At 40.3% G+C, this 25,441-nt stretch overlaps 1 protein-coding gene across 7 annotated transcripts in view; it reads left to right on the top strand.

Moving 5' to 3' along the window:
* MYO1D (myosin ID) overlaps positions 1–25,441 on the top strand; it is a 386,481-nt gene that overhangs the window by 233,849 nt on the left and 127,191 nt on the right. For all 7 annotated transcript variants that reach the window (XM_032162950.2, XM_058445327.1, XM_058445325.1 and 4 more), the window contains exon 20: positions 5,537–5,650. In XM_032162950.2, coding sequence (XP_032018841.1) covers positions 5,537–5,650 — 114 coding nt within the window. The remainder of the gene's footprint in view (positions 1–5,536; positions 5,651–25,441) is intronic.

The following is a 25,441-nucleotide window of genomic DNA, read 5'->3' as shown; positions in this document are numbered from 1 at the left end:
GTGTGCTGTATTCAGGAAACCCATCTCATGTGCAGAGACAGAGGCTCAAAATACAGGGATGGAGGAAGATCTGCCAAGCAAATGGAAAACAAAAAAAGGCAGGGGCTGCAATCCTAGTCTCTGATAAAACGGACTTTAAATCAACAAAGATCAAAAGAGACAAAGAAGGCCATTACATAATGGTAAAGGGATCAATTCAACAAGAAGAGCTAATTGTCCTAAATATATATGCACCCAATACAGGAGCACCCAGATTCATAAAGCAAGTCCTTAGAGACCTACAAAGAGACTTAGACTCCCACACAATAATAATGGGAGACTTTAACACCCCACTGTCAACATTGGACAGATCAACGAGACAGAAAGTTAGCAAGGATATCCAGGAACTGAACTCAACTCTGCACCAAGTGGACCTAATGGATATCTACAGAACTCTCCACCCCAAATCAACAGAATATACATTCTTCTCAGCACCACACCGCACTTATTCCAAAATTGACCACATAGTTGGAAGTAAAGCACTCCTCAACAAATGTAAAAGAACAGAAATTATAACAAACTGTCTCTCAGACCTGTGCAATCAAACTAGAACGCAGGATTAAGAAACTCACTCAAAACTGCTCAACTACATGGAAACTGAACAACCTGCTCCTGAATGACTACTGGGTACATAACGAACTGAAGGCAGAGATAAAGATGTTCTTTGAAACCAACGAGAACAAAGACACAACATACCAGAATCTCTGGGACACATTTAAAGCAGTGTGTAGAGGGAAATTTATAGCACTAAATGCCCACAAGAGAAAGCAGGAAAGATCTAAAATTGACACCCTAACATCACAATTAAAAGAACTAGAGAAGCAAGAGCAAACACATTCAAAAGCTAGCAGAAGGCAAGAAATAACTAAGATGAGAGCAGAACTGAAGGAGATAGAGACACAAAAAATCCTTCAAAAAATCAATGAATCCAGGAGCTGGTTTTTTGAAAAGGTCAACAAAATTGATAGACCACTAGCAAGACTAATAAAGAAGAAAAGAGAGAAGAATCAAATAGACGCAGTAAAAAGTGATAAAGGGGATATCACCACCGATCCCACAGAAATACAAACTACCATCAGAGAATACTATAAGCACCTCTACGCAAATAAACTAGAAAGTCTAGAAGAAACGGATAAATTCCTGGACACATACACCGTCCCAAGACTAAACCAGGAAGAAGTTGAATCTCTGAATAGACCAATAACAGGCTCTGAAATTGAGGCAATAATTAATAGCTTACCAACCAAAAAAAGTCCAAGACCAGACGATTCACTGCCGAATTCTACCAGAGGTAGAAGGAGGAGCTGGTACCATTCCTTCTGAAACTATTCCAATCAATAGAAAAAGAGGGAATCCTTCCTAACCCATTTTATGAGGCCAGCATCATCCTGATACCAAAGCCTGGCAAAGACACAACAAAAAAAGAGAATTTTAGACCAATATACCTGATGAACATCGATGCAAAAATCCTCAATAAAATACTGGCAAACCGAATCCAGCAGCACATCAAAAAGCTTATCCACCATGATCAAGTGGGCTTCATCCCTGGGATGCCAGGCTGGTTCAACATATGCAAATCAATAAACATAATCCAGCATATAAACAGAACCAAAGACAAAAACCACATGATTATCTCAATAGATGCAGAAAAGGCCTTTGACAAAATTCAGCAGCCCTTCAGGCTAAAAACTCTCAATAAATTAGGTATTGATGGGACGTATTTCAAAATAATAAGAGCTATTTATGACAAACCCACAGCCAATATCATACTGAATGGGCAAAAGCTGGAAGGATTCCCTTTGAAAACTGGCACAAGACAGGGATGCCCTCTCTCACCACTCCTATTCAACATTGTTGGAAGTTCTGGCCAGGGCAATCAGGCAGGAGAAAGAAATAAAGGGTATTCATTTAGGAAAAGAGGAAGTCAAATTGTCCCTGTTTGCAGATGACATGATTGTATATCTAGAAAACCCCATTGTCTCAGCCCAAAATCTCCTAAGCTGATAAGCAACTTCAGCAAAGTCTCAGGATACAAAATCGGTGTTCAAAAATCTCAAGCATTCTTATACACCAATAACAGACAGACAGAGAGCCAAATCATGAGTGAACTCCCATTCACAATTGCTTCAAAGAGAATAAAATATCTAGGAATCCAACTTACAAGGGATGTGAAGGACCTCTTCAAGGAGAACAAACCACTGCTCAATGAAATAAAAGAGGATACAAACAAATGGAAGAACATTCCATGCTCATGGATAGGCAGAATCAATATCATGAAAATGGCCATACTGCCCAAGGTAATTTATAGATTCAATGCCATCCCCATCAAGCTACCAATGACTTTCTTCACAGAATTGGAAAAAACTACTTTAAAGTTCATATGGAACCAAAAAAGAGCCCCCATTGCCAAGTCAATCCTAAGCCAAAAGAACAAAGCTGGAGGCATCATGCTACCTGACTTCAAACTATACTACAAGGCTACAGTAACCAAAACAGCATGGTACTGGTACCAAAACAGAGATATACACCAATGGAACAGAACAGAGCCCTCAGAAATAATACCACACATCTACAACTATCTGATCTTTGACAAACCTGACAAAAACAAGAAATGGGGAAAGGATTCCCTATTCAACAAATGGTGCTGGGAAAACTGGCTAGCCATATGTAGAAAGCTGAAACTGGATCCCTTCCTTACACCTTATACAAAAATTAATTCAAGATGGATTAAAGACTTAAATGTTAGACCTAAAACCATGAAAACCTAGGCAATACCATTCAGGACATAGGTATGGGCAAGAACTTCATGTCTAAAACACCAAAAGCAATGGCAACAAAAGCCAAAATTGACAAATGGGATCTAATTAAACTAAAGAGCTTCTGCACAGCAGAAGGAACTACCATCAGAGTAAACAGGCAACCTACAGAATGGGAGAAAATTTTTGCAATCTACTCATCTGACAAAGGGCTAATATCCAGAATCTACAAAGAACTCAAACAAATTTACAAGAAAAAAACAACCCCATCAACAAGTGGGAGGAAGATATGAACAGACATTTCTCAAAAGAATACATTTATGCAGCCAACACACACATGAAAAAATGCTCATCATCACTGGCCATCAGAAAAATGCAAATCAAAACCACAATGAGATGCCATCTCACACAAGTTAGAATAGCGATCATTAAAAAGTCAGGAAACAACAGGTGCTGGAGAGGATGTGGAGAAATAGGAACACCTTTACACTGTTGGTGGGACTGTAAACTAGTTCAACCATTGGTGGAAGACAGTGTGGCGATTCCTCAGGGATCTAGAACTAGAAATACCATTTGACCCAGCCATCCCATTACTGGGTATATGCCCAAAGGATTATAAATCATGGTGCTATAAAGACACATGCACACGTATGTTTACTGTGGCACTATTCACAATAGCAAAGACTTGGAACCAACCCAAATGTCCAACAATGGATTAAGAAAATGTGGCACATATACACCATGGAATACTATGCAGCCATAAAAAAGGATGAGTTCATGTCCTTTGTAGGGACATGGATGAAGCTGGAAACCATCATTCTTAGCAAACTATCACAAGGACAAAAAAGCAAACACCACATGTTCTCACTCATAGGTGGGAATTGAACAATGAGAACACTTGGACACAGGAAGGGGAACATCACACACCAGGCCTGTTGTGGGGTGGGAGGAGGGGGGAGGGATAGCATTAGGAGATACACCTAATGTAGAGTTAATGGGTGCAGCACACCAACATGGCATGTGTATACATATGTAACAAACCTGCACGTTGTGCACATGTACCCTAGAACTTAAAGTATAATTTTAAAAATCTATATATAAAAATAAATAAAATAAATAAAAAAAGAAAAAATATATATTCATGGGATATGAATATCCCTAGTGGAGGCTGTGTTTTGCAGTATTTCTGAAACCAACTTGTCCATGGAACCCTTACTTTCACAAAACCTCACATAAGGCTAGAACTGAACAGCTTAGAAAAATGCTGCTATAGAAGCTCTTCACTCACTCTCTTTCAAGTTTTCTGACAAGTGCCAATCCTCTGTTATAGCAAAAGCTGTTGCTATGTAAAGTTATTTACTAAGGGTAATAATTACTCCACCATATAGATTCTATTTTACTCTTAATTATAGACACCATTTTTGTCAAGTTGAAGATTGAAAAAATGTGCTTTGATTATAAAGGAAATGCTTAGAGAACTGACTGATTTCTAAAACTATGGGGCAAAGGGGAGAAGATTGAATAAAATTCAAACTAAAATTTAAATTTTAGTTTGCTATATCCTCCCTATAGCAATATATCCTGCTATGTTCCATCCTGCCAATCTTAATTTCGTTAGCTAAATAGCCTACCGAAGCTAACCATGTTTTCAAATTGATCTCTAACTTCTTTGTTTGCATCTTGGAAATAAGAATTTGAAGGAGAGGATGGAGGATATAGATCACAACTATGCCTTCTTTTCTAGTTGAGGAGGGCTTTTTAAGTTTTCTGTTTGTTGGTTTGGTTTGCATTCTTTTTCCTTCTAGTTACTGAAAAACATGACATCATAGTGGTTCAAAAATGTTTAGTGCTAGGTACGTTGATTAGTATCCAAGTCTAGCTGGACGTGGTGGCTCATGCTGGAAGTCCCAACAACTTAGGAGGCAGGAGGATCACTTGAGCCCAGGAGTTTGAGGCTGCACTGAGTCACTGCTTGAGCCACTACACACTATCTTGGGTGACAGAGTGAGACCCTCATCTTTTTAAAATACGTATGTGTTTATTACCCAAGTCTAAGTAGCTAACTACTTACTTATAAAATATCCTGTGGTTAATTCTGCTCTTAGGAAAAGATTTACTCAAACATGTGAATCTTCTCGGACCCTCTATCTAATAAAGTAGCATTCTACACACACACACACACACACACACACACCCCACATACACACACACACACTATTTCTCCCAATCTCATTATCTAGTTTATTTTCTTTATCTCATTATATGAAATTATTTTTACTTATTAGTTTCCTATTTGTCTCATCCCTGTATACTAGTCTCAGATTCTTCTTATAACCAAGGGCTTCATATTATTTCTTTGTGTAGTTGGGTTATTTGCCTTTTAGTTATTGAGTTGTATTAGTTCTTTACATAGTCCAGATACAAGTCCTTTTTCAGATACATGATTTTCAAAGTTTTTCTCCCATTCTCTGGGTTTGCCTTTTTACTTACTTGATGGTGTCTGGGTTACATATGTTTAGTTCTTTAATTCTTCTGTGGTTTTCTTGTTTTCCATGTTCAATTGTAAAATTTCAATGGCCAAATTCCACAAATCTGGAAACAGCTACTCTTTTAAATCTTTATTGCATCCAGTAGAGTGGCCATACGTGGTTCACATCTATTAAAGAATTTGTCTTCACAATCAGCCAACTTGATTTCATTATTGATGAGATACTATGGTTTATTGGTTTGTTCTCTTACAGGTAAATCGATTTAGTAAGGTGGAAGACAGAGCAATTTTTGTCACTGACCGTCACTTATATAAAATGGATCCCACTAAACAGTACAAGGTGATGAAGACTATCCCTCTATACAATGTAAGTCCTCTGTGCTTCTCTCTGGATAAAGATTCTTAACCTGGTGCTCATGGACCATGAATGGGTCAATAGACTGAGTTCTAGAATCTTTGGAGTTTTAGGATGCCCATGAATTCCTGAAATTTTATGTGTCATATGTTTTGTAGAAATGTACAGTTTTCTAAAAGGATCCAAAGTTTCCAAGAGAAAAATGCAGACATTTTTTAAAGTATAAGGACTACTGATTCTTTGTGATCTTTCTCTATTCCTGATCCACTGTTTAAATGCACTGGCGTATAATGCATTTTCTTATTTATTTTCATAAGGTTTGTTTTTATATGGAAGTGGTAGAAAATCGGTAGGGGATTACTTAAAATATTACTTTTTCTCTTTTAAATGTAAAATTTATGCTGCTTCCAGAATTCTTTTCACCATATATTTTACGCATATTGTTGATTGTGCGATCTTTGGTGTAAATCCACTTTATTGTTCACTATAACCATATGGTTTTCTAATTCCGTTATCATTTTTTATTTGAAATATGAAATTTCGTGGGTATCTCCTTGAATCGCAATATGAGTTTGTTTGTTTGTTTGTTTGTAATTTGTCCTTCTTAATAGAGTCTGCTTTACAAGCGACTGTTTGTTCTGATTCTTTGGAAAGATCCTACCGGAATATTGGATCTTTTCACATGTCAGGTGATTTTCCTCTGTTAGTTCTTAAAGAACGAAGACTGTGTTTGTCTAATACTGGGAACTATGAGGAGTATTACTTAGAGATTATTTTAAATCGTTTTGGTTGCTGCAAGAGGGAATAGGAAACATATTGTTTTACAGTTTTATTTTGCTAAGTCAGGGGTCCTTTTAGTTGTAACGCACAAGGAAGACAAACTATTCCTGGCTTTGCTGAATGCTTTAGAATGATTTGGACTATGGGGTGGAGATCCGTCTTCACTATACACCCCTCACCCAACCCCCTCACACACATGCCTTTTTTCCTTTCAATAGAAAGGCCAATAGATTGCAACTAAGGCTAAAATGATATGACACTCTTTATTTTATTTTATTTATTTTTTTAGACAGTTTGACTCTGTCCCCCAGGCTGGAGTGCAGTGGCACGATCTCAGGTCACCGCAACCTCCACCTCCTAGGTTCAAGTGATTCTTGTGCCTCTGCCTCCTGAGTAGCTGGGATTACAGGTGCACGCCACCATGCCCAGGTATTTTGTATTTTTAGTAGAGATGGGGTTTCGCCAAGTTGACCAGGCTGGTCTGAAACTCCTGGCCTCAAGTGATCCACCCTCTGTGGTCTCCCAAAGTGCTGGGATTACAGGCGCGAGCCACCACACCCAGCCCTAAAACACTCTTGATTATATATAGTCTTCTTATATATAGACTTATAGTCTTCTATTGCAGTTACAGTTTAAGCCTAATAACCCTCCAATCTTGAAGTAGGAGATGTAGTAGGTAGATGAGGCAGAAAATCATATTTTGTCAAAGTCTAAAGAAGTGTGAAACCAAAAAAATTAATTGTGGTATGTGTTTTGTTCCTTTTCCCTGCTTTCTATTGTGGGGAGATTCGTCAGGCACATGATATAAATTCAATAAATAGTTAAACAGCTCTTTGAACCGAAGTTGTTTTCCCTTATTCATGTCGACTGGTTTGTATTTATAGTCACTGTTTCCCTTTATCTTCATCATTATCATTGCTAATTGTTATTAATGATATCATGACATCATAAAAACTAACAATGTTTAACTACAGTAGTAAAGGTAAAACGTCAATGGGATGGATACACCCATTGCAGATGCTGTCAGCACCCTGCCCATACCATCTCGTATTCCCATACCGTATTTGTGCATACCAGCCTGATTTCCAGCAGCCAACATCTTTGTCAAAAAGCTGCCCTCAGGCTGCCAAACCCACTTTGCCCTTACTCACAGAGGGCTAGAAGTGCCCAGGCACTCATTGTGTGATAAGTGTGGGATATAAATACTCCATCTCCATCACTCATTGGCCAGGACAATTCCAGGCTGTCTCACACCATTTCCTAGAGCTTCCCTGCAGGAGTAAACTTGCCCACAGTGGTGGCTGCCTTCTCTCCCCACTTCCTTGCCAGTGTCCCTGAACCTCCCAAATCAACTCTGTATACTCATCAGCCTTTGTCTCAGGGTCTGCTTCTGGGTGGAACTAACTTCAGAAGGGCAGCCACCTTTTCAGAGGGAGCAAGTTTGATGTGATAGGGAACTTCCAACTAGACCTATCATTGTTTTTAAGTCTGAAGCAAATATGTCAGAATATTAAGTATGGATGATAGGGACATGAGTATTTGTTATATTATTATTTATACTTTTCTGTATGACTGAAATATTTTGAAATTAAAAACAGTTTAAGATAAAGAACCTTTTTAAAACATGATGATGCTAATAATAGTGTGGGAGAAGCTGGGAGGGGATGAAGGAAAGTGATTTCAATTTTGACCATATTGAGTTTGAGGTTTTGGTGAAACAAGTATACTTTCCATAGATAGTTGGAAGTCTGATCGTATAGAGTGGGAAAGAATTAAGAGTGGACCCATGTATGGTTGGAGGCTGAAATTATGAGTCAAGAGAGAAAGGGGGTGGATTATTCAAAAACATCCACAGCTAAATGGTGGGAAAAAGAGAATCACTGAAGGAAATGGAATAAAAAGGAAATATCTTTATGGACCTCCATTTTCTCATCTCTCTTTTAATGGACTAAATGAGCTCTAATTTCCCTTCAGTTCTATACTTTTAAAATTATTCTACGAAAGAAAAAAACTATGGGAACATCGTGTTTCAAAATCAAATTGGAAAGTTTTCAGAAATAAGAGTAGTCAATAAAAACATACAGGGCATAGCTAAGGGCATCCACACTTCTCTCATTCTCCACCTTTCATTTCTTCTTCTATAGAGGCTCTTTTCCTGTTTTAGTTAGTCCTTTCTTGCTCCAAGGACAGACTGTAAGCACATTCTGTCTTAAGTAATGTTTCTTTTTTTTTTCCCCGGAGACAGAGTCTTGCTCTGTCACCCAGACTGGAGTGCAGTGGCGCCATCTCGGCTCACTGCAACCTCCGCCTCCCAGGTTCAAGCAATTCTCCTGCCTCAGCCTCCCAAGTAGCTGAGATTACAGGCGCCTGCCACCGTGCCCAGCTAATTTTTTTTGTATTTTTAGTAGAGATGGGGTTTCACCAGGCTGGTCTTGAGCTCCTCACCTCATGATCTGCCCACCTTGGCCTCTCAAAGCGCTGGGATTACAGGCATGAGCCACCACGCCCGGCCCCATTTTTTATTTTAGTAAAGGTACACAGGGTAGTAAGGGAATCAAATCCCATGGAAACCCAGGAAATGCTACCATTCAGGTTTTAAGACAGCTTTAAGGGACCATGCTATCGTTTAGCCTCCTCCACAACCTGAGTTTTGCATAGCCTATGTTTCTGCCATTCTTTCTCTTTTTCTCTTTGTCTGTGTTCTTACTCACAGTTACTTCTTTCTTGCTGGACAGCATGGGTCAGCTTTAGGCTAAGGTCTGGGTCAGCCAACTCAGCAAACCATTAGAGTTTCATCTTGCAGTAATATATTGAACACAGTGTCTCAGAAGAGGCCTCGCCATAGCATCCAGTGCTGGGTAATCCAGATCGGTACTTTTGTTCATGCCGAATGCTTGCAAATCTATGCATAGTCTTTCCTTACTTTTTCTGGTATGGCATGGATAATTCCTACTATTCATTTTGGGGTATAACTGATCTCCTCCCTCCACTGTTTATGACTGTCATCCTTAGGCCCAAGCCACATTTGGACCTTGGTCACAGATCACGTTGAATATTGGGGCGGGTCATTGAGTTTTCCCAGCAGAAAGGAGCAGCAGAAGAGAAGTGCTTCAAATAGGCCAGGTTGGCCAGGCATCCTAGGTCCTTGGATTCTTCCCAGCTACTCCTACTCCAATTGCCAGCACCCCAGTCTTTGTCAAACAGGACCTAAAATTGTGCTCATGAATCTCCAGGATGGGTGAAAACTCAGCTGATGTTGCAATTTGGTAGTTTGTCTAATCATTCCTGAACGTAGTCTTCATGAGTGCTTTCAGCAGAAAGTGGTTCCTCTGTTTCCTTAACTGCCTCCAGCCACGCACTATGGGACCAATATTTGTTGTTTTCCTAATGCACTATAAAAAATACCCATCCAATTCCACTATCCTTACACCTCCTAATGCATTGAACTTCTATAAATCAGCAACTAACTTTAATGGGCACACCAGCCATCTCCCATGGGTCACCAGTGATAGGTTAAGTAACATCTTCCTCCCTACAGACCATGAACTGCTGGCTTTCCACACTGGGTGGAGCAATCCTCCTTTGCCCCTCCTTGTTGAGATGCTGCAGCCAATTGCACACCCCCTCTTGAGGTTGCTTTTTGCAGCATCCTGGTGCTCATTTCTTCCTGCTAGGTTTTGAGTTGTAATGAACAGAGACTTAAGGGACCTCAAGTAGGCAGGAGGTGGGAGATTTTAAATTGCATCTGGGTCAGAGAGAATGACAGTCTAGAAATTACCTTCTTTGGGGTTTTAGGCAGTTATACATCAGATCATCTGATCACACCCTCAATAACTAAACCATTCAATTCAGATAATTACTAAGTGTTCATTATGTGCCAGCCACATACACATTAGGAACACAGAGGTGTCAAAACAGGCAAAATCTCTGCAAGTCTTGGAATTTACATTCCAGTGGGGAAAAGTATATGTATGTATATGTATATACATACGCACATGATACAGTCCATAGAAGGTGATAAGGGAAAAAATAAAATCAGGAAAGAAGATAGAACGTGTGAGGGGTGTTGTAATTTTAAATAGGGTGACCAGGCCTCACTGAGAAATTGATATTTAGGCAAAGACTTGAAGGAGTTAAGGAATGAACCATATGTGTACTTGGTGGAAAGTATTCTAGACAGAAGGAACAGCAAAGACACAGAGACATGAGCAGGGAGGAAGGAGCCCTCTGGGTTGGGGGTGGGGGCTGGAAATGTATAATAGCTTGATCTGGTGGGGGTTTCACAGATGTATACATTTGTAAGAACTCATCAAGCTGTTTACTTGAGATTTGTGCACTCTAGGGCATGCATGTTATACCCTAATAAAAATGGGAGGAGAAAGAGAAGAAAAAGAAGAAGAAATCAAGCTATCTATGAAGGGGGTAAGAGGAGGATGTAAGTAAAGAGGAAAGTGAAGCAAATTAGGTAAATGATCACTGAAGCCTGGGGGAGATTTCAGCATACTTAAAGAGAGGGGTGTGTGAAACACTAGAGTGAAGAGCTCTTCATTGTACCTACAGGTATATACCCCTTTGTGTTCCTGATATTGATTCTATGTACTTTTTCTCATTTCTTCCAAGATCAGTTTTGCTGTAGGCGTGTCTCTCTTACTGATTTTGTTATCTTTTCATTTACCTCTGCTCTTGTTTTTCCTTCTTCATGCTTTAGGTTGTTCTTTTTCTAGGCTTTTTAGTTGGGGGCTTAACTGTTTAATTTTTTTAAGACTAAATTTAAAAACAATGGTAAACTAGTTCAACCATTGTTTTTAAATTTAGTGTTAAAAATTCATTGAATTTGTAAATTTGTATTTAAGAATGGCTTGAGCTGAACTTCACATGTTTGATACTACCTTTGTTGTTCAGTTTTAATTATTTTGTGATTTCCATTGTGAGTTCCTCTTTAAGCCATGAGTAGTTTGGTAGTATGTTTTTAAATTACTACATAGACAGTAATTTGTGGTACGTGTGCTTTTGTGTTCTGTGTGGGGGAGATCATTTTTCCCCATTGCTCTTCAGTGCCATATTTGTCATAAACCAAGCGTCCATACATCTCTTCCGGATTCTCTGCTCTGTTCTGTTGGTCTGTTAGATATCCTTGTGCCAGTTACTGTTTTGATTACTGTTGGACAAAGGTATTATGAACCCAAAAGTTACAATAAATTCCCAGATACCCTCCTTTCAGTCTTACCTCCTCCCAACATAACACTCTCATTTGCCTCAACCATATGAAGGGAAAAAGAGCCGGGGATGATGGTAAAAGGAATTCTGTCAGGAAGGACAGCTTCCTATTTGCCTATTTTTATATATATATATATATATATATATATATATATATATATATATATATAGTATTTAAGTTAGGTTTACATGTTTTCTTTGTCACAAAGTCAAATGTCTTTAGGAGTCAGATGGGTACATACATGAATGCAGGATATACCTCATGACGCGGCAGCCGCCACTCCGCTCCAGAAGGTTTGGGCCATGCCTGAATCCAATGGGCCAGAGCTTTGGATTTGCCTTGAAAAATCAGAAGTCTGCATTTTATGTAAAATCTCCTAATTGTTAAGTATTATGAACTAACTTTAAAATGCCTTGCAAGCCAAATAAAAAAACATGTCTATAGGCCATATTCAGCCCCAGGTTTCCAGTCTGCCAGTCTTATTAAAAGAGGTCTTGTCATTTATTATTTGAAGTGAGCTATAACCAGACTCCTTGGCCTGCTCCATGCCAAACTTTAAAAACTCAAAATCTATGTTATGTGTTATTCTAGACTTTATGGAGCAGAGATAGACAGTAACCAGTTCTCACTCACTTATAAGGAGCTATAATTGGGTGCAAGCTTTAGGAGAATATATTTTCTACTTCAGTTAGCAAGGAAGGAAGGGAATAAAGGAAATCTCTGATAAGCAAATCTTTCCTAACTTGAGAGCATTCTGTTCCCTCATAGTTCACTGCTAATTCTATCCCTCTGGCTTTTTATTATGAAAAATTTCAAACTAACAGAGAATTTGAAAGAACAGTACAGGGAACACCCGTGTTCCCCACCCCTATATTCACTACGGGCTTATTTTTTGCCATATGTGTTTTATTTCTCTTTCTGTCTTGTGACACTTCACCTTTGAAATACACGTATGCATCTCCGAAGAATAAGGACATTCTCCTTCATAATCACAATACCATTTTCATATCTAAAAAATTAATATTTCCATAATATCATCTAATATTCAGTACATATTTAAATTTCCCCAGTTGTTCAGACTACCTTTTTTTTTTTTTTTTTTAAAGACAGGTTCTCGCTCTGTTGCCCAGGCTGGAGTGCAGTTGCGCGATCATAACTCACTGCAGCCTTAAACTCCTGGGATCAAGCAATCCTGTCTCCTCAGCCTTCCAAGTAGCTAGGACTGCAGATGCACGCCACTACTCTTGGCTAAACTTTGTAAATTTTTTTTGTAGAGAGAGGGTCTCACGTTGCCCAAGCTGGTCTGGAACTCCTGGCCTCAGCCAATCCTCCTGCCTCAGCCTCAAATCCTAAAGTGCTGGAATTACAGGCATGAGCCACACCACACCTGGCCAAAGACTGCCTTTTAAAACTGTTTTTTTAATAACAGAATTCTGTGTAGGTTCACATTTACCTATCTAGAAGTAAAATTATTCCATCATATGGCATTTGGTAGTTACATCTCTGGTCTGTTTTAGTCCACACTGCACCTCCACTCACATATACCCCTGCCTGTTTTTTTCCCATCATACTGACTTTAAAATAGCTTTCTTGAGGTATAATTCACTGTTACAGACTGAATTGTGTTCCCCAAAATTTATATATCAGAGTCCAAACCCCCAGTACCTCAGAATGTGACTGTATTTGGAGATAGGGTCTTTAAAGTAGTAATTAAGTTAAAGTGGGATCATAAGAGTGGGCCCTAATCCAATATGACTGGTGTCCGTATGAGAGGAGATTAGAACATAGGTACAGAGGGAAGGCCATGTGAAGACAGAGAGAAGACAGCCATCTACAAGGCAAGGAGAGAAGCCATCAGAAGAACAACTCTACTGGCCGGGTGCAGTGGCTCGTGCCTGTAATCCCAGCACTTTGGGAGGCCGAGGTGGGCGGATCACGAGGTCAGGAGATTGAGACCATCCTGGCTAACAAGGTGAAACCCCATCTCTACTAAAAATACAAAAAAATTAGCCAGGTGTGGTGGCGGGTGCCTATAGTCCCAGCTAATCGGGAGGCTGAGGCAGGAGGATGGTGTGAACCTGGGAGGCGGAGCTTGCAGTGAGCCGAGATCACACCACCGCACTCCAGCCTGGGCAGCAGAGCAAGACTCCATCTCAAAAAAAAGGAAGAACAACTCCACCAACATCTTAATTTTAAACTTCCAGCCTCCAGAACTTCAAGGAAATAAATTTCTGTTGTTTAAGCCACCTAGTCTGATACTTTATCATGGCAGCCCTAGCAAAGTAATATATTTACATACCATAAAATTTTCCCATTATAAGGTATAGTTATTTTTAGTAATGTATGCAGTTGTGCAATCATCACATAATCCCGTGTTAGAACATTACTAGGCTGGACGTCTGTAATCCCAGCACTTTGGGAGGCCAAGATGGGAAGATTGCTTGAGCCCAGGAGTTTGAGACCAGCCTGGGCAAAATAGTGAGACACTGTCTCTACAAAAGAAAAAAGAAAAAGAAAGAAAGAAACAGATCTGAGTACTAGATGTGCTTGTTGCTACTGGGGATTGGTTTCTTTTAGGGCCTCTCACCTGGCACAGGACAGAAATATATGTGTATAATCTGTGTATATACACATCTTTATAAATATTTTTATATGTGACCATCTTTATATGAAGTTAAACATGAGTTTATACTGGTGTCTCTCACTCTAGTCAATGACCACATGAGTCATTCTAGCCTTCCCCCATTGCTTATCTTTAAATTCCCTGTCCAAAAGTGAGAAAGCTGGCTTGCACCATCCACTGTCCATTTACCTAATTGTTCATTTCCAGTATCCATGCATAGTAGTATCAGAATTGTTAACCTGTACTCCTGTGAGGCACGACTTTATCAAATAGAGTACAGTGCTACATGTACTTCCTTTTCCCTTTAGTCTTACACACGCCACTCATTTCCAAAGTTACCTAGGTCAGCACCTTTTCCTCCCGTCCTTTTCAGTGAGATTGTTTCATACCTTTTTTTTTTTTCCTTGAGATGAAATCTCGCTTTGTCACCCAGGCTGGAGTGTAGTGGCGCAATTTTGGCTCACTGCAACCTCCACCTCCCGGGTTCAAGCAATTCTCTGCCTCAGCCTCCCGAGTAGCTGGAATTACAGGCACCTGCCACCACGCCCGGCTAATTTTTTTGTATTTTTAGTAGAGACGAGGTTTCACCATCTTGGCCAGGCTGGTCTGAAACTCCTGACCACATGATCCACCTGCCTTGGCCTCCCAAAGTGCTGGGATTACAGGCATGAGTCACCGTGCCCGGCCCATACCTTTTAATATAGGTAGATTCTCTTGTCACATTTTGCATTCCTTCCTGAAACCCCCCAACCTCCTAATTTTTTTTAAGTTGCCCACATTAAGGTTCACTTTTGATGCTGTTGAGTTCTGTAGGTTTTGGCAAATGTGTAGTGTCATGTATCCACCATTACAGTATCACAGAACAGTTTCACTGCTCTAAAGAAACTGTGTGCGTAACCTATTCATTCCTTTCCCTCTTTCCCCTGAACCTATGAGAACCACTAATCATTTTACTGTCTCTACAGTTGTGCCTTTTCTAGAATGTCATATAATTAGAATCATACAGAATGTAGCCTTTTCAGATTGGTTTCTTTCACTTAGCAGTAGGCCTTTAAGGTTCCACCATGTCTTTCCATGGCTTCTTGGCACATTTTTTTTTTTTAGTCAAGAAATAGTTCATTATACGGAGGTGCCATAATTTGTTTCTCCATTCACCTATTGATTGCTTCCACTTTTTGGCAACTATGAAAAAAAGCTACTATAAACATTTGCAAGCAGGTTTTTTGTATGGACACAAGTTTTTAAATCTATTGAATAAATAGGAGTGCTATTGCTCAATCCTGTGATAAGACTAAATTTAGCTTTGTAAGAACTGCCAATGTTTTCCAAAGTGGCTGTATCATTTTCCATTTCCACCAGGAATGAATGAGCTTCTGTCACTTCCCATCCTCACCAGTATTTGATAGTGTCTTTTTTTTTATTTTAGCCATTCTAGTAGGTATGTAATTGTATCATGTATTTTTCTATTATCCCAAAATATATAACTCAGTATACACTGGATTATCAGTTAATCTTTATGAGAACTATCTCTTCACTTTTTGTCATTAGTTGGTTTGTTTTCAGGAGACAAAGCCTGATCTTTATGTAAGCCTAAGCAAACATAATTAAAAGCTGAATTTGGCACTTTTTTCCCCTCTTCCATTAGCAAGAATTATTCAATTTACCATTTAATGATGGTTCTAGTCACTCACACAGGAAAGATAAAAACAGGAAATCATGACAAGTTTTTGAGACTCTTTTCAGCAAACACTGTTCTCACAAATGGCATGGTCATATAATTGTAAACAACATGAAACATTAAGTTATGGGTGACCCCTTTCTATGTATAAATATTGTACACTAAGGTTAGGGTTTCAGCCAACTGGAATCTGCATTATTGTCAAATTGGCGTCATCCCCTTTGAGTCACTAGGCTATATTTGTATGTAATATTGAATTAAAGCATTAGTTGTAAAATTGTTAAGAAAGGTTAAAATTTTTACAGGGACAGTAGGGTCAGAATTTGAATGTTTTGTGAGCTGGGGAATTTGTGGTTGCTGAGGCTTGATATGGAAAACAGAAGCAAGAAATAGCCTACATAATTAGCAATGTTGTGTCCAAAACTTTGATCACAGTCTCTTTGAAAATCATACGAGAGATCACTATAAATTGGTGGGAAAGACTTCTCCCCATGGCTGAAGCATGTTGCTTGAATACATGCACTTCTGCCACTAGAGTTCATGTGGACATTAGTCCTCCCAAACCAGCATCCGTGGAGCAGGTTGCCAAGATTGAGTTTAATTTGCGTAAACAAAAAATCTGTTCGCCAGTTTTGAGTGAGATCACATAAACCGAAACATATAACCTTACCTCAGCTAGAATCCTTCTTACCCTTCTTTTGTTGTTGAGTCATGTTAGTTTTGCCTGATGTGTTTGGTCTGAAGAACGTTTGAATCTGCCCATTAATGTTGTTTTGATATAGTCCCTTTTTATCAGTATGGGCTTGATGGCTAAGGAAGCAGCCAATTAATTGCACAAATACCTCCTTTAGTTCTGTGGAGAATACAAAGCAAGCAGGGGAGAGAAAAGAGACAATTATCTGAACCGATGTGACTGTTTTGTAAAGGTAAATGGACTGTAATTATGCCAGACTTCATGCTTTGTTTCTCTATTTGACGTGACTTGCTAGAAAGATATCATTTCGTTTGGAAGATGGATTGTCCTTGTAATGTGTACAGGGTGAACCCTGCTGAAATCCATCCGCCTGCCGGTCTGCACCCCATCACCATTTCTAAAGCAACCTACCCTCATGGCAGTGTCCCAAAGGAAGGGGTTTCCATGGTAACCTCAATGGATACAGTCAGCTGACGTCTGGCACCGCCTGTGCTGGTGTGCACTAGCCTACTCACTCCCTTGGCCCTCCTTCAATCCTATTAAACTATATTTATTCGTTCTCTTTAATGGAAAGTATATAATCCCTTAATGTCAGACCCTGAGTGGCACTCAGCTTTATTAATTTATTTAGGTAATAAATTTAGCTTCCTAATTAATTCTCAGTAGTCTTGGGAGCTGTATTATTTTGAACATCTTGCACAGTATTTATAGTTCTGTGTGTTATAACAAAGAGAGTCACTTAGCAAAATTAGATATTTGGAAACCTCTCTTCTTAGAAAAAAAGCAATGTCTATATTATAGAGAAATTTAGAAAAATACAGATGAAATTTTTTTCTTATTCTGATGGCTTTGGCAATGAAACATTCTTTCCCCTGCCTCTTATAATTTCTTTTTAGCACTCAATGACTTTATTATTGGATTTGAGTGAGCCACGTGGTTTTAAAATACTTCTAAGAAATGTGGCGACTAAGCCACATTCTCTCTCTTTTTTTGTTAATAAGAGAGAAAGAAGTCAGAATTTCAGAGCTCCCCTATTGATGGTTTTCCTGACATGTGTTCAGAAGCAAACGCCTTTTGTTACACTGGTTAGAGACAGCTGCTTATGCCAAACGCTACTAAGCAAACTGCTTTTTTTTTAAATGTGTTTTTCCTTACATGTGCAAAAATCTGACCAATAAGCAAATCGATTTATAATACCAAAAGTCATTGCTTTTGGGCACAAAGTAGAGTCCATTTTCATCAGTACTGTACTTGGAAATTCCATTTCGTATGTAAAAGATGTCTCAAAGCAACGTCTGAAAGCACCAAACACTAAGGCCAATTTATGACTCCTTTAAAAAGCTGTGTTGTTAAAGAAACACAATGCCTTTTAAGAACTAAAGTGTAAGCAAATTAGTACAGTACCACCTTAATTTATCCAGAGGTCAGATTGCTAGAGGCAAGATGGCTTTAAAACAAAGCCATACACGGAGATGTATATATTTTTTACATCTCTACATTTGCAGAAATAGATGTCACTAAGCTGCGGCAATAATAGGCTTCCTTTAGACAGCTGTCTTTATCAGAGCTCTCTTTTATTCAGTAGACATTTTGGAGCACCTCCCATGTGCTGTGCATTTGGCAGGCACTGGTGGTGCAAGCATACATCACGTAGCCTCTGCCTACAAGCCTTGTGGACCCGTGGGAGAGGCAGGGAAGCCACCAGCCCATCGGCACAGTGCATAGGTTGCTCACTGTGGCAGCCCCGTAGGTGCACAGCACAGTAATACCTTGCTCTGAAGAGAAAACTGGTGCTCAGAAAGGTGAAGCCATCTTCCCAGGTCACAAAGCTCACCAAGAATGGAGCTGGGCTTCATCATTTGTGTGTGTGACCTAGCCCCTAATCCCGAGTGTGTTTGACCTAAGCCAGTTCCAACAGCCACCTGCTACCTGCCACTCCCTTTGACAGATAACACATGAAACTAAAATCCTGGTTGGGGCCCAGAGCAGTGGCTCACACCTGTAATCCCAGCACTTTGGGAAGCTGAGGCAGGCAGATCACCTGAACTCAGGAGTTCGAGACCAGCCTGGGCAACATAGTGAAACCCCATCTCTACAAAAAATGCAAAAATTAGCCAGTAGTCCCAGCTACTCAGGAGGCTGAGGAAGGACAACTGCTTGAGCCCAGGAGGTGGAGGTTGCAGTGAGCCAAGATCGCACCATTGCATTCCAGCCTGGGCAACAAGAGCAAGACTCTGTCTCAAAGAAGAAAGAAAAAAAAAGAAAGAAAGATACAAAAAAGGAGAACAAGAAAAAGAAAATGTCTTCATTTCTTTTAGAGGGGAACAAAACAGCACCTTTAAAGAGAGCTGCCACGTTATACTTTTATTTGTACAGTTTGTTTCTCTCAGTTGCAATCCTGCTTCCTCAAAGAAGAAAAGGTACTACAGTCTCAAGAAGGCCAGAAAAAATATAGTGGTTTTACTGTTAACCTGCTATTTAGAAGATCTGATTTTTATTTTATATAGTTTTCACTTTTAAAGCCCAATAAAAAATGTTAGTATGTTAGTGGTCTTAACTCAGGGGTTCTCAACTTTAGCTGCACATTAGAATGGCCTGGAGAGTTCTTAAAATTACTGATACCCAGGTCATACTCCAGATCAGTGAAATCAAATCTCTGCTGGTAGACCTAGGCATCAGCATGTGTTAAGGCTCCCCAGGCCGGCCGGGCGCAGTGGTTAACACCTATAATCCCAGCACTTTGGGAAGCCAAAGTGAGAGGACCGCTTGAGCCCAGGAGTTCAATACCAGCCTGGGCAACATAGCAAGACCCTGTCTCTAAAAAAAAAAAAAAAAAACTTAAAAGAAAAATAAAATAAAGCTTCCTAGGTGACTGCACTATGCAGCCAGAGATGAGAACCACTTATCTAACTATTCTGTTCCCCAAATTTTTTCACTTTTGTTGTTTTGGCTCCTTCTTGGAAACATCTGTTAAAAGTTGGACTTACTCCCAAATTCAGTTCTGCCATTAGAGTTTTTTATCACTTATGTATATGTGTGTGAGAGAGAGACAGAGAGACATAGAGTGCTAAGGTCTGAATGTGTTCCCCCAAAATTCATATGTCAAAATCCTAACCCCCAAGGTGATGGAACTCGGAGATGGGACCTTTGGGAGGTTTCTACCCTCATAATGGGATTATCGACCTTATACAAGAGGCCCCAGAGAGACCCTCGCCCTTTTGCCATGTGAGGACACTACAAGAAGTTGGCAGTCTGCAACCTGGACAAGGGCCACCAGCACCCTCATCCCGGACTTCTAGCTTCCAGAACTGTGAGGAGTAAATCTCTGTTGTTTACAAGCCACCAGTTTATGGTATTTTGTCATAGCCACCTAAACGGACTAAGACAGAGTTGGAGAGAGTGTGTGTTTTCTAGAAAGCCTCATGATCCCGTATCTGTATCAAAAGTTAAATTTTCTTTAAGTCACTGACCATGGTTTAATGTTTGAGGACAATCTCATCAAAAAGATTTTCCTTAAACAAGAGTAGTATAAGATAAAGAAATCACCTTATATTTGATGATTTTCATTCCTTATAGTGGACATCTGCATATATTGTCTCACTTGGCAGCAACCCACCACTACCACACACACATCACTGGGAGGTGACCTATACTGGTCCCGGACTGTAGCCATTAAATAAATGAGTTTGTTTCTTTGTTATTGGCTAAGGTCCAGAACAAACTTTCTTTACACAGAATTGTTACGATGAAGTTCTGCACTACAGGGGGAATCTGATTTTTTTAATATAATAAACATTAAAAGGATTTCATTTCATTGGAATCATATCCAAGCATAGACTTGTTTACAGTGTGCCATGGTTAGAGATACATCTAGTGGGAACAAGTAAAGTTGACAGGCTCAGGGTCCTCTCTCCTGAGTTAGCTGAACTACTACTTTGACTCCTGTTGAGGGAGCAGCCATTCTGCTTCTTGGGAGCCACCTCTGATGTCCTACCTTACCATCCCCTCTAATAGCCTTTCACAAAGCTTGTTGAGTTGTAAAAATGTCTTATATTGCATTTAAAGATCCTTACACCATAAATGGTAAAGGACAAAAGAAAAATCACACCCCAGTGGGGTCTGGCAACACAGGTGTTAGGATATTTGGAAGCAGATGGGTGGTTGTTGAATTCATGCCCCATTTTAACAGTAGCACCCATCTCAGTTGAATGTTGAGGCCCAAAATGAGGTATATGATATAATGCGTGGAAAGTCCTCAGCATCGTTCTTATCACATAGTCAAATGCTCTATAATTAGAAACTGCTCTTTGCCCCCTTGCAAACTGGCAATCCTGTGCCTGTAGAAATCAGAGTTGGATGAAGTCAGCTTTCAGTGCCCTCACTGTCTAATCTTTGCTCTCGGTTTTCATTCCCCTGGAGTGTTCTCCCAGATAACTGAATGGCTTCCTCACTTCATTCAGGCCTCTGCCCAAATATAACTTTCAAAGGTTTGTTCAGAATGATACCCTCAACTCCATCTTCTCCCTCTGTATGCCTTTGTACGCTTTATTCTTCTTCATACGCCACATCACCACCTGTCACATTATTAGAGTTCTTTTCAGTCTGGCTCCCCCATGCCCCCATTAGAACATAGACTCCATGGGAGAAGGGTCGGGGACTCTCTTGTTCCCAGAACACTGCCTGCCATACAGTAGGTGTTCAATAAACGAGTGTTGATGGTTGAGCTGGAGAGGTCAAGACTGGTGACAAGAAAAGCAGTTAAGATGCTGCTTAAGAGATTACAAGGACCTGAACTCAAGCAAGGACCATAAAGAGGGGGAGATGGGTTCAAGACCTGTTTATGTGCGAGAACAACAGGCCTTGGTGCTGGTGACTCACCAAGATGGGAAATACAGGAAAAAAAGCAGGGATGTGGCAGCAGAGTGTGAGAAAGATCAGTCTCAAATGGGCCTCATTTGAGGCAAGGCCCAATACACAGTCAAAGAGCAACCTAGGATGGAGACTGTCTTAGCATGGGGTGCGGTTAACAAGAAACCACAGAGCGAGTGGCTTAAACAACAGGAATTTATTTCCCAGTCTGGAGGCTGGAAGTCCAAGGTCAGGGTGCCAGCATGTTTGAGCTCTGGTGAGGGCTTTCCTTTCAGTTCACAGAGGACTGGCTGCCTTCTCATTGTATCCTCACATGGGTAAGAGAGGAGGAAGCAGGTTCTGGCCTGTCTTTTCTTATAGACACAGTAATCCCAGCATGAGGGCTCCACCCTCATGACCTAATTACCTCCCATAGGCCCCATCTCCAAATACCATCACACTGGGGATTAGGGTTTCAACATATGGGAGGTCACAGGCATTCTCAGTCCTTAGCAGAGACATGGATTTGGAAGCCGTGGACAAGAGTGTGGGGAGGGGGATGAGGAGAGAAAGGAGAAAGTACCTGCAAGGTAACCAGTAAGAATAAAGCTTTTAAGGCTGTGATCAAGGGTTGGCCTTGATAAGGAACACATAGGAACCATCAGTCTTCTAAGCAAGGAGAACGTTTTTAATCCATCCATAGCTTTTACTGTCTTCCACACATTCAATAAATTCTATCATCTACCACCTACCTGGTAGGTAGGAGGGAAATAAGGACGAGAAGATGCAGTTTCTGTTTGTCGTTTAGTGGGAGAGGCAAATGCAAACAAAAATAATCACAGTGCAGCTTGTTAAATGCAAAAGCAAAGGTGAGCATGAAGTTCTATGAGAGGGTGCAGAAGATGGCAGAAATGGCTTTTCAGGACAAGAAAACGTTTGAGGAGGCTCTGCGTACAGGTTGAGCATCCCTAATCCAAAATCCAAAATGCTCCAAATTCCAAAACTTTTTGAGCACCAATATGACGCTACAAGTGGAAAATTCCACATCTGACCACATGTGACAGGTTGCAGTGAAAACACAGGCACACAGCACAGTTTATTCAATGTCCCCAAGGGAAAAATAAAATTACCTTCAGGTTATGTATATAAGATTTATAGGAAACATAAATGAATGTCATTTTAGACTTGAGTTCCATCCCCAAGATATCTCGTTATATATATGCAACTCTTCCAAAATCTGAATAAAATGCAAACTCTAAAACATTTCTGGTTCTAAGCACTTTGGGTAAGGTATACTCAACGTGTATATGCAAATACTTGTGCATGTTTGCACTGGGCTCTTGTAGCTTTTTTCAAATTCTTAAAAGGAGTGTGTGCTCCACTGCTATTAACAATGCAGAGCAACCACTTTCAAGTGGCGTGATGAGGTTTGTGTTCTTAGGAAGCTAATTCTGACAGCGTTACAAATATATACCGAAGTGACAAGAGGCTGGTGAAATAAATATCATTTCAGTGGTTCTTGGAATAATCTCAACAGATAAACTGACACCAGAAATGGAGAGAAGAGACAAGATGTAAGAGGTTTCTGAGTTATTCTTAATTAAGGTTAACATTTTTCGGAATATTTTCTATGAGCCAGGCACTAGTTTAATTTTCTACCTGTATTACTTTAGATAATTTTTTCATCCTCCCTGTGAGGATGAAACCCCACTTGAAGGTGAAGAAACTGAGGCACGGGGCATTGATAGGGCTTATCTGAAGACATAAAGTCAGTAGGAGGTAGTGCCAAAATTGGAGCCCAGACAGTGTGGCTCCAGAGCCTGTGCTGCCTTCCAGCTGAGAATGGATGAGTTGGGGAAATTGAGGCATTCTCTTTTGGGCTTGGGAGGTGGTATGGCTGGTGGTACTTTATTGAAATATGTCCCTGAGTAAGAAGAGCAGTAAGGGTAAGCTGATGAGTGTCATTTTGTCCAGGTCAAATACGTGGTCCCCCTGGGCTCTCCAGGAGACTCCTGTTTGTGCTTTCTCCAGACAGGCAGAAATGCCCATCTGAAGCTCCAGAGAAAGGTCTGAGTGTGGCATGCACGTTTGAGAATTATCAGCATTTTAAAGAGAGGGAAACTTGTGGTCTCTTCTCTCCAAGTGTCGTTCCCATTGCCCAGCCTGTGATGTTTGCCTCCTGGCTCCTCCCCTACATCAGAAACCCCTGAAGGAGAAACTACATTTCTGATTTGTTTGGGGCATTATCTAGAATGAGAAGTTGGGCCTTCCAGTTCTAAACAAAATGGAAAAGATGCATTTCTCCCTACCTGTCTCCCTAAATACAGCTAAAAACCCTAGACATTATATCATAAAACAAATTTAAGAAGATTCTGAATGCTGGAGAGAGGAAAGTGGCCCAGCTAGGGACCTCAGGACTCTGGAGGAACTCGGCAGGGAGGGGTTCCCTGGCTTTTCTTTTTGCCTCCTTTCTATCCCAGACTGGCTGCTGGAGAAGCCCGCCATCCAGAAACACCAGCAGGCACAGAGAAGAGCCTGCTCTCTCTTGCCGAAAGTACAGGAAAGGGGTAGCCTAGCAAAGCAGAATCCTTTTTGACAATAAGCACCCTTCTCCAGAAAAGCACCAGGGGGAAAATATACAGGTACCTCCAGCTCTCATCAGCAAAGGCCTAGTGAAAAGCCTAACCCTCCACCCTCGCCTGGCAGTAAAGAGGTGCCCCTCTCCTGACCCTTCCCTGCTGGGCTGGTGTCAAGGAGGCTCGGTGGGGAGCCAGCCTAGGGGTAATGAGGTACCCAACCCCTCTCAGTATGTCAGTGGAAGCCGAGGGACATGCCTAGGTTTCCACCCCCTCCTGGAGGCTATGAGGCGCCTGTCATACTCCCCACAAGAGTGGTGTCAATGGAAGCCATGTTGAGGGGCCTGGACTTCCACTCCCATCCAGCAGTAAAGCTGGATGTCCTCCCCTTCTGCTCCTGGCCCACTTCTATTGGAAGCCTGCTAAAAGAGAAGATTTAAGTAAGATCCAGAGTCTCCTAATACAATATCCAGAATGACCAGGATACAATAAAAAACCACTCCTCATATCTAAAATAGTTGTTAGTGTACACCAACTCAGAATAGGATAAGGAAAATAAGCCTAAAATGATGAGTGAATACTCTTTTTTTTATTTTGCATTGAGAGGGTCAAAAGAATTCAATTAAAGACTAATAAGGAAAGCAGCTTAATTAAGTTGGTATTTTAAGAGAGAGGAAAAAATAAATTTAAAATAGATAATATAGCGCTTGCTTCAATTAGTAAAACAATTAGCTTTGTAAAATAATAATTTGACTATCTAGGACCCAATTATTTAGTAGTTTTACCTAAATCAATGGTTACGTTTGATTTGAATCACGTGGGGAGCTTTTACAAACAGCAGATGCCCAGCACAAACCAGACCAAATGTATCACAGTCTTCCCTGTGATTCTCATACACAGCCATGGTTGACAGCCATTGGCCCAAAAGAACCATAATCAGAAGGAAAATGGGAGGATGTTTATACCTCCCAAATAGATGAGACAGAGTCAAAATAGATGGGACAGAGTTTGTGTGGTAAACTTTGTATGTTCTTTCCAAAGGAGCGCCTTCTTGGCCATTTGTCTTGCTTTATGTACCCTTGTGATGAATTTGACTATCTCATTCCCAAGCCCAAAACAATAAATCTGAAGCAGTAATTAAAAGGAAGTCAGTCTCTTACAGGCAGGCATATTGATGATTGTAATATATGAAAACTGAAAGTATAAGAAGACTCAGAGATTTAGTTCAGTTCCACTACATGGCTTGGTAGTAAAAACTTGTTGAAGTGACTTCTTGAGCTGTGTCCTCAGAGCAGTCTATTTGGAATTTAAATTGAGTTTTTCGTGAAACTACTGAACTCCAAATTACAAAACAAGCCCAAGAACTCAAACTGCCAGATATTCAGG

This window comes from Hylobates moloch, unplaced genomic scaffold (assembly GCF_009828535.3).
Source record: "Hylobates moloch isolate HMO894 unplaced genomic scaffold, HMol_V3 SCAFFOLD_10, whole genome shotgun sequence".
Classification (NCBI taxonomy): Eukaryota; Metazoa; Chordata; class Mammalia; order Primates; family Hylobatidae; genus Hylobates; species Hylobates moloch.
The sequence above is the reverse complement of the archived record's forward strand: the minus strand, read 5'-3'. Positions and strand labels throughout refer to the sequence as shown.